Here is a 14,537-nt window from a genome sequence, read left to right on the forward strand (position 1 = left end):
GCGGAGTCTCCACACGAGAAGATGACCATTACGTTGCATCTCCTTCATTCATTCCGCAATTCCCACGTTCTGGCACTAGGCTTCTGGAAACGAACCCAGACGATGAGCTAGTCTGTTTCCCTTCTTCAAAAGGAACCCAGAGGCAGCAGCAGCAGCAAGCTCAAACAATGGAGCATAGGGACTCAACCAAAGTTAGACCATGGCCGTGGATAGAGCGCTAAGGAAAATACAAAACAGATCAGCTAGCTCTTGAGAAGACCTTGTGATCACCCCTGGCTATCACACCACACCATGGTCCTCTGGTCATTACACGTCCTATCGCAACGCAATTGCTTACCTCAAGATAATCTTTGCTGCAATCATCGTGGTGCTCCAGACTCAACGTCCCAAAAGTGAACGTTACCAGGAGGCCGGGATGGGCAGGTGGCCTTAATCCAGGGATAGCTGTTGCCATGGCATCAATTCTGACTCCTAGTGGTCCTTCTCTAGGGCTTCTGAGACTGTCAATCATTACTGGAGCACACAGCCTCATCTTGCTCTCTCTTGGTGGCTGGTGGGTTTGAACAGCCAACCTTGTGATTAGCTGCCCAATAGGAGCACGGTCGGAAAAGCATTGGACTCCTGATCACAGGTTGGTGGTTCAAACCATCCAAAGAGATGAAGCTATAACCTTAGGAGCAATTCTAGGGTCATGTTCATTGGAATTGACTCCAAAGCTGTGGATTAGGGTGCTAAACCCACAGAGCCACCAGGAATAAAATCTCTCCCATAGACAGTACTGCCACTATGAACCCATCACAACAAAACGTCAAAAATCATCTAGCGATGTGATGACATGAGCAATTTAACTTTAGGTGCTGCAAATTTCTCCGTCCTGATGTGGGTCCCATGGTATAGGGTCCGAGGACATTGCAGCATTAATAACACTGAAAAGATAAACAGAAAAACTTGTTTGCTACAGACAATTAGTGCACTAATTCTGTGATTTATCAAAAAAGGATAGATGACTTATAAGGGCATGTAATTAATCTAAGAAAATTAAACCATCTCCAAGATCCCATTAAAATATAAAACAGCAAAAATATAAATAAAATAAAATATAACAGCTACAAGCATATCCTTGTCCCTCAAGTTCACAGTAAGCTCCTAATTAGCAGATTACTTACAAGGTGATGTTAAGTAGGTGATGTGAAACCCTTGGTCACTAATCTGGGCATCAGAATGGAAATGAACTCTGGCCAAGGGACCTGTCGTCTGGAGTGGTGGAGTAGAAAGTGTCGTGCAGAACTTCCCAAGAACAGGGTCTGTTTGCATAGGCCCATCTCGAATCTAAAATAAAAGAATGCATCATTAAGTTCAAACTCTCCTGAGTTAAAGTTTACTGTGCCAACCTGGCTGATAAACACATATGGGGTTAGTTGAAGGGCAGAGAGATAAACGCTCAATAAGCCTCATCTTTTTTGTTCTTGGGTCTCTTGCTTTGTGATGGTTGGACCAGGGTGCAGCTGCCTTAGCCAGTTCCCTGCTTCACCTGGCAAGGCTCACATCCTGCAAGCTGCATGGACCTACCCTGATGCAGCCCTGGGTGCTGGAGTAGCCGTGTGGAGACGCCTGCCAGCGCTGAGATGCTTACACATTCACTGACTTGGCTTTCCTCCTGCAGTCGGAGTCATTGCGTGTGTTTTGTGAGATGGAGGAAGACTTTGTGGACTGGTGTCAGACATATGAGCTAATGTTGGACTTGTGGGCTTGGGCAGCACTGGGTTGGGATGTTTTCTTGATGTGCACTTACCCTTTGTATAAAACTGTCTCTTAAACATACGAGTTTCTGTGGATTTGTTTCTCTAAAGTACCCAGACTATCACATCTCCAGACCTCAACAAGCCAGGTCTTTGTTGACCTTAGAACAAACAATACGTCAGCAGTTCTCAACCTGTGGATCACGACCCCTTTGGGGGTCAAACGACCCTTTCACAGGGGTCACCCTATTCATCAGAGTAACAAAATGTGATGAAGTAGCAATGAAAATAATTGTATGTTCAATTGTATGTTCAATTTGCTGTGCCACCAGCCATCCTGAGATTCAACATAAGAGTCATTTAATGAATTTAGAAATGGAATTAAGGATTGCAATAATGATGATGTTTACCCAGAAGTCCTTCTTAATTGTTGGCTTTTCTTTTAGGATATATACATGTCTCTGTAATTATGCTATAAATTGCAAACTCTGTACCAATTAGACAGCCAAACTGTCAATAAAGTAAACAAGACTGCAAGCCCATCTTGGCTATTCAAATTACTTTTTCTACTGATAGCAAAGTAATTGGGTAACATCGCTTTCATCCTCTACTTCAAGAGCTCCTTGAAATATTAGCTAGAAAAGCGAGTCTCTCAATGTTTCTCTGCACTTCCTTGTCAGAGTGAGTCATGCTTTTTATTATCCATGTATCCTGCAATTCATTTGTAGAAATGACTGAATGCCTCTAATTTTTCTTTGATGGACTTTGCTGAAAATTAATTTCAAGAAAAGTCACTGCAATGCCAACATTCAAGAGATTATCTTGCTAAAAATTTTCAGGAAATGGCAGATTTTTCCAGTCACTCTCAAAGGTTTCAAATCTATGATTAGAACTGCTACATTAGAGCCAGAAACACAGGGGATCCAGGAATGATAAACCCCTCAGGACCAATCATGAGAGTAGCGATACCAAGAGGGGAAGGGAAAGGTGGGAGAAGGGGGAACCAATTACAATGATCTACATATAACTCCCTCTTGGGGGAATGGACAACAGAAAAGTGGGTGGACAACAGAATGGAGACTAGTCAGTTTTCTAAGACATGGGAAAAAATCAATAAATTATCAAGGGTTCATTGAGGAGGGAGTGGGGGAGAGGGACACTGAGCTGATACCAAGGGCTCAAGTAGAAAGAAAATGTTTGGAAAATGATGATGGCAACATGTACAAATGTGCTTGACACAAAAGATGGATGGATGGATGGTGACAGGAGCTGGATGAGCCCCCAATAAAGTCATTAAAAAAAGAAGAACAACAACTGCAAAATTACTAGTAGCTGTAACTTGAGGTGACCCTTGTTTGAACGCCTCCCCCTTCCATCCTTTGCGAATAATCCCGTAGCCCTCCATTCTTCTCTAATGGGCTTAGGAAGGCTTATTCTGTTTCCGTCACTCCTTGAAAGGGTTGTACTGAGCCTGCCCGGTGGCATAGAATACAGGAAGAACCTAAGAGCTCAATCATATTTTCCGGCTAGAGAAGGAAAGCAACAGTTTGGGATACACCGATAAATGATATTTGAATACGTCCCCTTCCCATTTTTAATCTTTTAGTAGAGAGTCAGAACGTAGGCTTACTTTTTCTCTTCTCAATGATCACTGTCAATGTTTCCTCAAACTCCCCGCACATCAGTCCATTGAAACACATTCACTTTAAATTAATTTCATCAAGGAACGCCACGGTCACCAAGACCAACAGAATGTCAGTTCACCACAGACAACTAAAGGGCGGAGTCTCCACACGAGAAGATGACCATTACGTTGCATCTCCTTCATTCATTCCGCAATTCCCACGTTCTGGCACTAGGCTTCTGGAAACGAACCCAGACGATGAGCTAGTCTGTTTCCCTTCTTCAAAAGGAACCCAGAGGCAGCAGCAGCAGCAAGCTCAAACAATGGAGCATAGGGACTCAACCAAAGTTAGACCATGGCCGTGGATAGAGCGCTAAGGAAAATACAAAACAGATCAGCTAGCTCTTGAGAAGACCTTGTGATCACCCCTGGCTATCACACCACACCATGGTCCTCTGGTCATTACACGTCCTATCGCAACACAATTGCTTACCTCAAGATAATCTTTGCTGCAATCATCGTGGTGCTCCAGACTCAACGTCCCAAAAGTGAACGTTACCAGGAGGCCAGGAGCGGCCATGACTTTCCAGACACAATCTCTCCCAGGGGGGTAGTTCCCAGGGTAGCCCGGAGACGTAATTGAGCCGTAAGCACCAGTCAGTCTCCCTCCACACGCTGTAAAATAGAAATGAGAAAATGATTCTACGGTTTCATATTTTTAAAAATTCCTGTGAGAACTATGTCAGACCACAGTGAGGGCAGAATAAATTTGATAACAAAGTGAAGGATTCGACAACCGTCATCCTTACCAATATCCCTGAAGTCAGTTTACTACTTAAATACAGTTCAGGATTTTCATTAGGGACCCACAAAGATTTAGATTTTGGAATACTTCCACTTTCTCTCATTCTCTTATCTCAGAACACCAACAACCACCAGAAAGGAAATTCGGATGAATTTTGGCTTGTTTGATCTGAACATAATTATTTTACAAGATTATCCGTCACTGAATCCTGAAGCAGCCAATCCTGCTCAAGAAAATGGAAGCGCTCCGAGATCTTGCTCGGCTTTACCTGGTTGCTGTGTTGCCCATCGGACTGTAAAGCCTCTGCCGCTTCGGAAGTGTTCCGAATAAAAGTGGAAATAGAGCGCATTGTCGCTGCTGAGGACTTCCCTGGGAGGGCTGGCGCCGCAGAATCGGCCAAGTTGGAGGCCGGCGGAAGATTCTCCGTCATAAACCTGAAGAAACTCATGGGGACAATTGTCCGCTGATTCCAACTGGAAAAAGCTGAAAGTGACGCGCAGGACCTAAAAAGGTAAAGCCCAGAAGATATTTATCTTTATTTGCATGTTCATTCTTAAAGATTTTTTAATATTTCTCTTATTAACTAGGACATACTCCCATCAAGTCACGTTCAACTGATGTATCTAGAATTTTTTGTAATTATCCACAAATACGACGAGGTGGCTTTGGAAAGATTATGGGAAAACCCTTTTATCTTTTCATTCCATTTTCCCAAGAATCTTTTGAAGCCCACTCATACATATGTCAATTCTATATGATCGATGACTCTTTCAAATTGCCAAAACCAAGCTTAGCCAAAATCAAAGTATTAAAAACAATCTTAATATTAAATAAATTTACTAAGTTTCATGAAATGCTCAAACAAAGGCACATCAAATGCATGACTGAAAATATCTCTAAATCGAGCAAAACCAAATGGACATTTGAAAAATGTATCTTGATTTACTAATATCACCATTCACAATAATTGTACCCTAATCACTGGAATCACTTTAGCATGCAACACACACGTAGGGATGCTGATCGCTGATGCTGAGAGACGCTCACTTCCTAAGCGCCTACAAACCTCTTACTAAAACGCTAACGCCCAGCCCAGACCGACAACTTCAACTTGGGAAGCAGATTCTGGCCAAGGCATATGTAAATCATGAACACTTTCCGTGGCTGAATATCATTAAACCAATGGTCTTTGAGTTGATCCCGACCCATGGCCACCCAGTGGATATCCTCTTGAGTGGAGCTGTGCTCCACAAGATTTTCCAATGGCTAGTTCCATGGAAATGAGCACTGGGCCTTTCTTCCCAGGAGCTCTGGATGGAACATCAACTTAATGGACTTCAGGTAGGCAGCCAGGCAGGGTAACTGCACTAAATGGGTAATTCCCAAGGCTGAGACCAGGAAAAGGGTAAATGTTTTGAAAAGTACTGAGCACATAAGTAGGAGTTAATAAAGACAGACACACACACACACACACACACACACACACACACACAGATGTCCTAAGAGTTAAAATGTACCTATACATACATTTCTAAGGTATGTATATATTTATATAAATATATAAGATAATTCCTAGATCATTTTATGATGCTAGACATATTTCCCTACCAAAATCTGAGAATATAAAAAAGAAATATTACAGGCTAAGTTAACTTATCAGTAAAGAAGCAAAATCATAAAGGAAATATTAGTCTATCTTGATGCAGAAAACATATTCAATATATTCAACATTGTTCATTAAAAAAAATAATCTTAGCATATTAGAAGTAGAAGGGACTTTTCTTAATCCAATAAAGGCCATCTATCAAACTAGCAAATGTCACACTAATAATGAAACATTTCAGTTAATATCAGGAAGAGACAAGTTTGCTTCTTTTCAGCAAGTTGTAGCCTGCTCATTAAAGAAAAACAATACACAGGTTGAAAAGGAAACAAAAATCCTTATATTTAGGGAGTGTTTCCATTACCCTAACTGATAAGAGTAGCTGGTTCACTGTGCCTAAACTGTTTGTATAAACAATACAGTTTATGCTGAAATTATAATAATTACATATTTGCAAAATATATTATCGACTTCATAGCAAAACAAGTTAAAATGTAGCACCATAGTTAATACAATTGAAAGATAATATATTAACAACTTTGTTCAAAATAAGCACATATTAGCAACTATATTTAACACAAGCATAAAAGGCTGTGTTAAAAGGAATTGAACTCAATTCCCATTATAACTTGGGACCATAACTGTGTTCAGCTAATGAAAAAGCATATCCACACGTCTTTTAACTTCCGTGCTAGGATATTGTTGAGATTTGTTGCCCAACATTGCTTCATTTTCACCTTTCAAAGAATTTAAAGGAGAACAAATCAAGCACCCCAGATTTGTAAATATTTTCACCTACATGATGTATGTTGTGGGTAGGAGGTGTCAAATCCTAATAATTAGGAAAAACAACATACATTTTCTCACAAGCTGGTAAAAAACGTGTTAATTTTAACGTATGATTTTTCATCTCTAGGTAAAAATGTTTTGCAAAGTCAGTAAATAGGATTCAAAGAGATGAAGATTTACATAACATGGCCTCTGACAAATTTATTATGGAGTTTATTCAATTGTGAGCCATCATGTCCCGAAAGTAGTCTTCCTTCTCAAGGGAAGAAAAAAAATGTTCTCTGACCTTTCACGATGTCCTCTGTGATAGTAATTTTCTGGGGAAAGTTTACAGAATTTTAAGATAAAACCTTATCGACTCAGATATACTACTTTATTTTACTGAGCCCAAGAGGTTGCTGAGAAATGACTATGTAGAAACGTCTAAGGAGTTAATGTTAGTCATGTTAGTAAGGAAAGCACTGAAACTCAAACGTGACTTTGAAGCATGTCCGTCCGTGTAGCTGCTGAGAGCACGGGCTTGGACAGAGTGACCTGGGTTTCGCCACCGCTTGCCACTCATAAAATCGCCTTGGCAAATTTCTCTGCTTCTCTGGGCTCCGTTTCTTCACTGTAAAACTAGGATAACTCCTATCCATTTGAGTAAAAATAGGAGTTATTTGAGTTTAAAATACAACGGTATATAATGTATCTGAGGTAGACTTAGCATATTACTTAGTACACAAAAGACACGTAGGAAGTAAACACCCAAACCAACCAAGTCACAGACGCAATGCCAACTCATGAAGACCCTATCGAACAGGTAAAACTGCCCCAGTGAGTTTGAGTCTCTAACTCTTTACGGAAGTAAACAGCCCCATCTTTCTCCCGTGGAGCGGCTGGTGCTTTTGAACTGCTGATCTGGCAGTTAGCAGCCCAATAGGGAACCACTACACCACCAGGGCACCTATTTTGTAAGTGGATCACCTTATGTCAGTCACCAACATCATCCCCATAAGACTGAGTGATTATTTTGTCCATGCATACAAATCATGGGCTTGGGGACCAGAAAAAATTGATGATGATATCCATGGACTTCAACTGCAAGCTAAGCAGTGTTCTGAAAAAGTACTTAGCTTCTCTTGGTTTCCATGATCTCATCTATCCAATCAGGATGCTGTAAGTGAATCCAAAGACTTAGTAAAAGGTTAGAGGCGTACATACAAACTGTCTAGCCCAAAGCCCGGTGTTTGGTAAGTTCCCAATATGATAGTGGAAGCATCATCATGCTCCTAGCTATTATATTTCATTTATTTACACATAGGACATAGTCAGATATAAATAGCTTATGCAATTAAACAGGAGATGCTACATTTACCTTTCCCTCTTCCGTTCGGATGACCCAGAAGCAGTTCACATCATGAGCATAACCGACATCAGGGCTACGGTAGCTGAAGCTGCCATTTTTCTCCGACAGTGATCCTCCACAAACTGCAAAGGAAAAGAAGGTGGGCTGTGCTTGACAGAGAGGCTACGCAAAGCCAACCCCACTGAGAGACGTTATTACGGTTCCAGAGACCACTACCCTTCTGTCAGCATCCACCTCTCGTCCCAGTGTAGGCGATGGCTCAGCGCCCCCTGTATGGCTTCCCCTGATTCTTTAAGCCTTCTCCAACTTCTGACCTCTCTGACACTTTGCCCCACACAATTTCATTCAGAGCTTTAGTTCTGGTATCTCCTCTGATAGTTTGTGTTAGTGTTGCCACTTCTGTTGGAACGTAAAGTAGGCAACAGGTGGCGACCGTATTTTCCACTTCCACTTTCCCCTACAGGGTCTTCCATAGTTCTAGGCGCAGAGTGAAAGATCAATCCATCTCTGTTGATTCCGAATCAGGGTTAAGAAGTGAGGGGTGTAAAAGGGAGGCTTTAAAACAAAGATGAATAGGATGTACCCCCTGGGACAGAGATCCTGGGATGGGAAGGAAGAACGGACTTTAAGGAGCAGAGAGACATTCCACAAAAAGGACAATAGAAATAGGCCTGGGTGTCAAAGAAGGTCAGCTACCCTCACTTAAGAAAGGATTGTAAGAATCTCATAAAAAATAAGGTTAGATGTGTAGGCATGTCCCATTTATATTGAAAATTAGCACCCCAACCTTTTTGGATCTCATCAAACACCTAGAGCTCATGACTTGCTGAGCCTGGGGGATCAGGACCATGTCCTTGGTGGGGCACCAAGGTCCAATTGCCTAACAAAGGGCACAAAGACAAAGTGCTCCATCCTACTTTGATGAGTAGTGCCTGAGATATTAAAAGCTCAGGAGGATCCATATAAAAACGCAAAGATAGGTCTCGCCCTGTCCAGAGGGAAAGGAGGGATGAAAGTCAAAGACATGTGGAAACAATCCGTCCACTGCACAACGCGAACAGCAGCCTCCATGATCCTGAGACAAGAATGACTAAAGCTTCTACTACCGATTTATCTAAAAGGGATCACAATCGAAGGTCCTGGATAGAGGGGGAGAAATAGAAACAAACCTCAAAATCACAATAGAGACCAGCTTATTGCTCAGGTAGAGACTGGTGGAACCTCTAATATTTTAATCACCCTTCAGGTCTCACCATCAAGCCTCAATTTTCATTAGTGAAGTACACTTTAGAAGAGTCAGCCATTTGAGAATTTTTGAAAGGGCAGCATGTCCTCCCAAGACCAAGTTTAGGTGGGTATGAAAGAAGATATTGAAGCAGGACACACAGGGAGGAAGGGGGAAATATTATTTACAATGTGAAGAGTGCACTTGATGGGAGGAAACAAAATGTGTATGAACTGTTGAGTGGAAAACTGATCTGCTCTGGAAATCTTCACCCAATCCACAACCAAAAGTAAGATAAAGGGGGAGGGAAGGGGAAAAAGAGGAGCTGATACCAAGGGCTCGGGTAGAAAGCAAATGTTTTGAGAATGATGATGGCCACAAATGTACAAATGCGCTTGACACAATGGACGTAGGTATGAATTGTGATAAGAGATGTACAAGTCCCCAATAAAATGATTTTTAAAAGAAACAAAAAAGAAAATGTTTTGAGACTAAGGATGGCAACAAACGTACAAATGTGCTTTACACAATGGATGGAAGGATGAATTGTGATAAGAGTTGTACGAGCCCCCAATAAAATGATATTTTTTAAAAAGATAAAAAAGAAAAGAAAGGCAGAAAATCAGCTCCACTCCTCATTTAACAGGTAACAGGGAGCCACGGTATATCCGAGAGCTAGAGAGTAACATGGTTTAGGATTTGGGGGACATTAGGAATTACTCTATAAAACTTGTCCTTAAAAATTATAAAAGGGAATTTGTGGCATGCTTTATTTTCAGAAAGAAGAAAATCAAAAGGACAAACACTCATTTTTCTTTGAAAAAATATTCTTCTGGCTCAAGTTGAAATAGACACACGCTTACTTTGTGGAATTTTTTCTTATCAATACACATGCTTACTCAATAGAATTTTTGCAAAAAAAATGACCGTTCGAAGCTTTTGAGCAAGTAGACATGGAAATAGGTAGAGTAGAAAACTGTACAGAACTCAAATAATCATAATTTATAATTCATCAAGGGTTCACAAGGGTGGGAGGATGGGGGAGGAAGAAAAGTAGAAAAAATGCTTTGAAAATGATGGTGGCAACATACATACACATGCGCCTGATACATGAGATATATGGATTGTTATAAGAGCTGTAAGAGCCCCCAATAAAATTATTTATTAAAAACAAGCTTTATTACAGGGGATAGCTCTGTATCTCAGAAAACCCTTAGATGCCATTATGACCTCATGCTAGCCATCTCCTCTGACAGGGACAGAACATGGACTTCTGCCCTGCCCGGCTGCAGAAGTGGACCCTGTGAAACAAATCATGAACCAAGGACGCTGGGAACTGTCTTGGTAAACACCTTCACCTTGAAGCCAGGCACTGGTGAAATTCTGGCACAGGATTACTTACAGATGCTTCTGAGACGCGCTGACCCAGAACAACAACCCAGACAAAACTGGAAGACACGATGCAGGAGACCCAAGGACAAACTGAGTAACGAATTAGAAAGTTGCTTGGCCATCTGAAGAGCAGCCACCCCTCCCCTTTGAAAGTACTATGTAAAAAAAACCTATAAACTATATTAAAAAACCTATAGACTATATAAAAAACTAGACCCCTAGACAACATCCTCCCCTCCCCTCGTGAGAGGGACCTGGCTTTGCCTCCAGAGCGAAGTGTAGCTTATCCATGCTTAAGGCATCCTTCTCATCTCTTTTGAAGTGACTCTAGGCTTTGATAAACTTGTGACTTAACTCGAAAGAAAGAAGAGAGGGAGGGAGGGGAGGGAGGGAGGGAGGGAGGAAGGAAGGAAGGAAGGGAGGAAGGGAGGGAGGAAGGAAGGAAGGAAGGAAGGAAGGAAGACCGAACGAGACTGCAGACCTCTTCAGAAGAGGGTCCTGCAGCATTGTGCATACATCTCTGGCGTGTGAAAGGCTGAGCAGCCTACCTTGCTGAGGAACCTGACAGTGCGATCCAGTCCAGCCACTGCTGCATTCACAACTGAAAGCATTAACACCATCCACACAAGTCCCTCCATTCGAACAGGGCCTGCTCAAACACTCGTTGATGTTTTCTGTGCAGTTGATACCAGCCCAACCTGGTGCACACTTGCAAAGATAACCAGAGGCTGTTTCCTATGGAAAGAAAAAGGACTCCATACAACAAATGGATAGACAAGACACTTGAATTAACCGAAGTAATGAAGAGGAGCTATGTGATATGTTTTAAGTAGCTGCTGAAGTCTGTTAAATTTACCTCTCAAAAAACTTTTTATCTTTCAGCTCCCTACCACATAAAGAATAAGTCTAAATAACAATTTCTAGGAAGTCAGGTTTATTTTGATCAAACTGTGTGCTGCGTTAACTACTTTGTAAATTGCTGAGAGAAAAATCATTAACTCTTAATTTACTAGAAACTTAAATTACTACTTGCCTTTTTATCTGACAGAGACCTGGTAATATAGTGAGTTATGCTTTGAGCTCTAAACCCCATGGTCAGAGGTTCAAACTCACCAGTCTCTCCTTGTCAAAAAGACGAGGCTATTGGCTCCCATAAAGACTATCCTACATATAGTTGCTATGAGGCAGAATCAACTCCAGGAAAACGAGTTTGTTTTTGTGTTTTATCACACGGTTATTGACAGGTCTTTTTCCTTATGCTTGAAACATAACCTTACATTTGTGATTCATATAGAAAATGTATTTCCTGGAAGTGGATCTATCATTATCCTTAGGTGGTTGAATTTTGTAAGAAGAAGGAAGTACTCACAATGCATTGTCCATTTAAGCAGGGGTGACTGAGGCAAATATTACTGAGTTGTACACATCCATTTTGCCCATAACCATTTCCTGTATATCCCAGGTGACAGGTACAGAGAGGTAAGGAACCTATTCAGAAATGAAAATGAACATCAGTCTTCTCAGTCCCGATGAAGTAGCTAAACTCAGGTTCTGTTATCTACACACACACACACACACACACACACACACACACAATCTTTCAAATTCCTGGGAGCAAAATGACAATCTGGGAAGAAAATATCAAAATCTTTATTTTTCCATATTTCATCTTAAAAGAAAAAAGATTCTCCCAATATGTTCTCTATTAATTGACCCTGACGCTGTCAGTCCATATGTCAGATGATCCTGGGGGGGGGGGGGGCGGGGGGCCCCCATAGACCACTGGCAACAGCAAAAGGACATTCATTCTTCCTGCAATGTTGGCATCAATTGCAACCATGTTACATATATGGACTGATGTGATCTCCTCCCTCTACCCTACCCCAACGCACCCCCCTTTCTCTCTCTCTCTCTCTCTCTCTCTCACACACACACACACACACACACACACACACAAACACAATTTTTGTTGTTGAGTTGAGTAGATTTTGACTAATAGCAAGTGACTTTATAGGACGGAGTAAAATCACCCCACGAGATTTCTAGAGAACTCTCCTTTTCAAAGAAGACCGCCACATCTGGCTCCCAAAGAGCAGCCGGACTGGTCAACCTTTCAGTTAGCAGTCAAGGACATGACCACTGCCGCCCTAGGGTCCCTTTTTATTATTTCATGAACCCTATGAATGGCTGTTACGGTCATCCTCATTTGACAGATAAGGAAAATTAAAGCACAGAGAAAAGCATTTGGTCTTGACCAAGGAACCAAAGGACGGTGCAGTATCCTTGTGGGCAAAATGCCTGTGTCCTGGCTCAAAGATTACTATTTGCATCCGTTACTTTATACTCCCAGCTAACACACACGCCGATCACACACTGTCTAGTGTTAAGCAGTCTCGCCATCGCAAAATGCATTAGAGGCACCAACACGTCTCCCGTAAGCGCTGTGGTTCTCACAGGTAGGCAAAAACAATGGCAGTCTACATCAAGGGGGATTTGGTTAACATTTCTTGAAATGCTTGACTATTTGCCACGTACATTAATATCCACTCTTACCTATGAAACTCAATCTAGGTTGATGATGTACACAGATAATTAGTAAAAATAGTCTGAGTGTCTACAGATCTCTGTTTGTTTGTATGTTTTGGTCAAATAATACGAGTCCTTGCACTTCACTAAACTGTCACTGATTTGCCAAATATGCTAGAGTCCTGACCTTAACACAAAACACCAAATATTTTCAAACAAATATATGTACTTCCTACTACTGTAAAACAACAAAATAACACATAAAAAATCCGCATGGTAACTAACTGAAGTGCTTTCCTGTCAGCAAAAATGTTGAAGATGAACAGGAAACCTTGGTGAACCCATTATGAAATGTAGTAAATATACAATGGAATTGGATGACACTACACTGTTCTTCACATCTTCAATGTTTTTTTGCTAGCTTTTATTTGCTAGATTACAATAGTAAAGAAAGTATATAGAGAGTAATAATAAAACAGGTCTCTTTTAAAAAATAAAATATGACCTAGAGATATGTTCTTTAAGTTAATTCTTTAAAGACATGTTTATGTAAACAAGAAAAAAGAGAGAGGGATAAGCGACAACCAATGTTGGTACAATTTCACCTGGAATTTTTGAAAGCCTCCTGGGGGAAGCTTTCAGTTTAGAACAGAGGAGATCAACTCAGGCGTACACAAAGCGCGACTGTAGGTCATCCATAAGGTAGACTGCCTTCTCAATAAACCCAAAGAGCCGAACTCACTGCCCTCAGGTCAACGCTAACTCATCGTGGGCTTCTGAGACGGTAACGGTTTACCAGAGTAGAAAACCCAGTCTTTCTCCCGCAGATCTGCTGGCGGTTTCAAACTGCCTACCCTACAGATCACAGCCCAACACTCCACCACTGTATCTGACAGTATTAGAAGCTGTGCAAGCACCTTCCATATGTGGAGTCATTTCATCCCTTCAAGAGCCCTTGTGAAGTAGGTGCTCTTATCATCCACATTTTATACATAAAGAAACCAATACAGACAGATTTCAATATCTTGACCAATGATACATAGTTAGAAAACGATTGAGCAAAAAAAAAAGAATAAATAAAATAACGATAGAGCCAAGAGAGAAAGCCAAGCAGTTCATCTCCAGAATCCACTGTTGCTAATCCTTAGTCAAATAGTCACAAGTAAATACACTCTCACACCGATATATACGTATGCATGCACATATATACTCCTTTATATATTCATATCTATCAGTAAGTCAAAATCATCCTATAAAATCATAGAAAATGTTATTAGACAAAAATAGCCAATTGAAGGCCAGGTTTCCATCTGTCTGAGCCTTTCCTCGCCCCGGTGGCGCTGTAGGATAAGGATTGGGATGCTAACCACAAGGTTGGCAGTTCCCATCTGCCATTCCATGGGAGTAAGGAGAGGCTATGAGCTTCCATCAAGATTTAAAGTCTTGGAAACTCTCTATTGGGCCACTAAGAGTAAGACTCAACTCA

The 14,537-nt window shown here is 41.3% G+C and overlaps 1 protein-coding gene across 1 annotated transcript in view; it reads right to left on the minus strand.

Annotated features, from left to right (window-relative positions):
• The window catches only part of CUBN (cubilin), a 303,548-nt gene that overhangs the window by 262,190 nt on the left and 26,821 nt on the right, over nt 1–14,537 (minus strand). Inside the window, exons 11-16 of the mRNA XM_004716015.2 lie at nt 11,895–12,013; nt 11,074–11,260; nt 7,918–8,030; nt 4,437–4,671; nt 3,857–4,038; nt 1,167–1,329 (exon numbers count right to left, since the gene is read on the minus strand). Coding sequence (XP_004716072.1) covers nt 1,167–1,329; nt 3,857–4,038; nt 4,437–4,671; nt 7,918–8,030; nt 11,074–11,260; nt 11,895–12,013 — 999 coding nt within the window. The remainder of the gene's footprint in view (nt 1–1,166; nt 1,330–3,856; nt 4,039–4,436; nt 4,672–7,917; nt 8,031–11,073; nt 11,261–11,894; nt 12,014–14,537) is intronic.

Source organism: Echinops telfairi, unplaced genomic scaffold, assembly GCF_000313985.2.
Source record: "Echinops telfairi isolate 266 unplaced genomic scaffold, ASM31398v2 ScPeMD7_7473;HRSCAF=8511, whole genome shotgun sequence".
Taxonomy (NCBI): domain Eukaryota; kingdom Metazoa; phylum Chordata; class Mammalia; order Afrosoricida; family Tenrecidae; genus Echinops; species Echinops telfairi.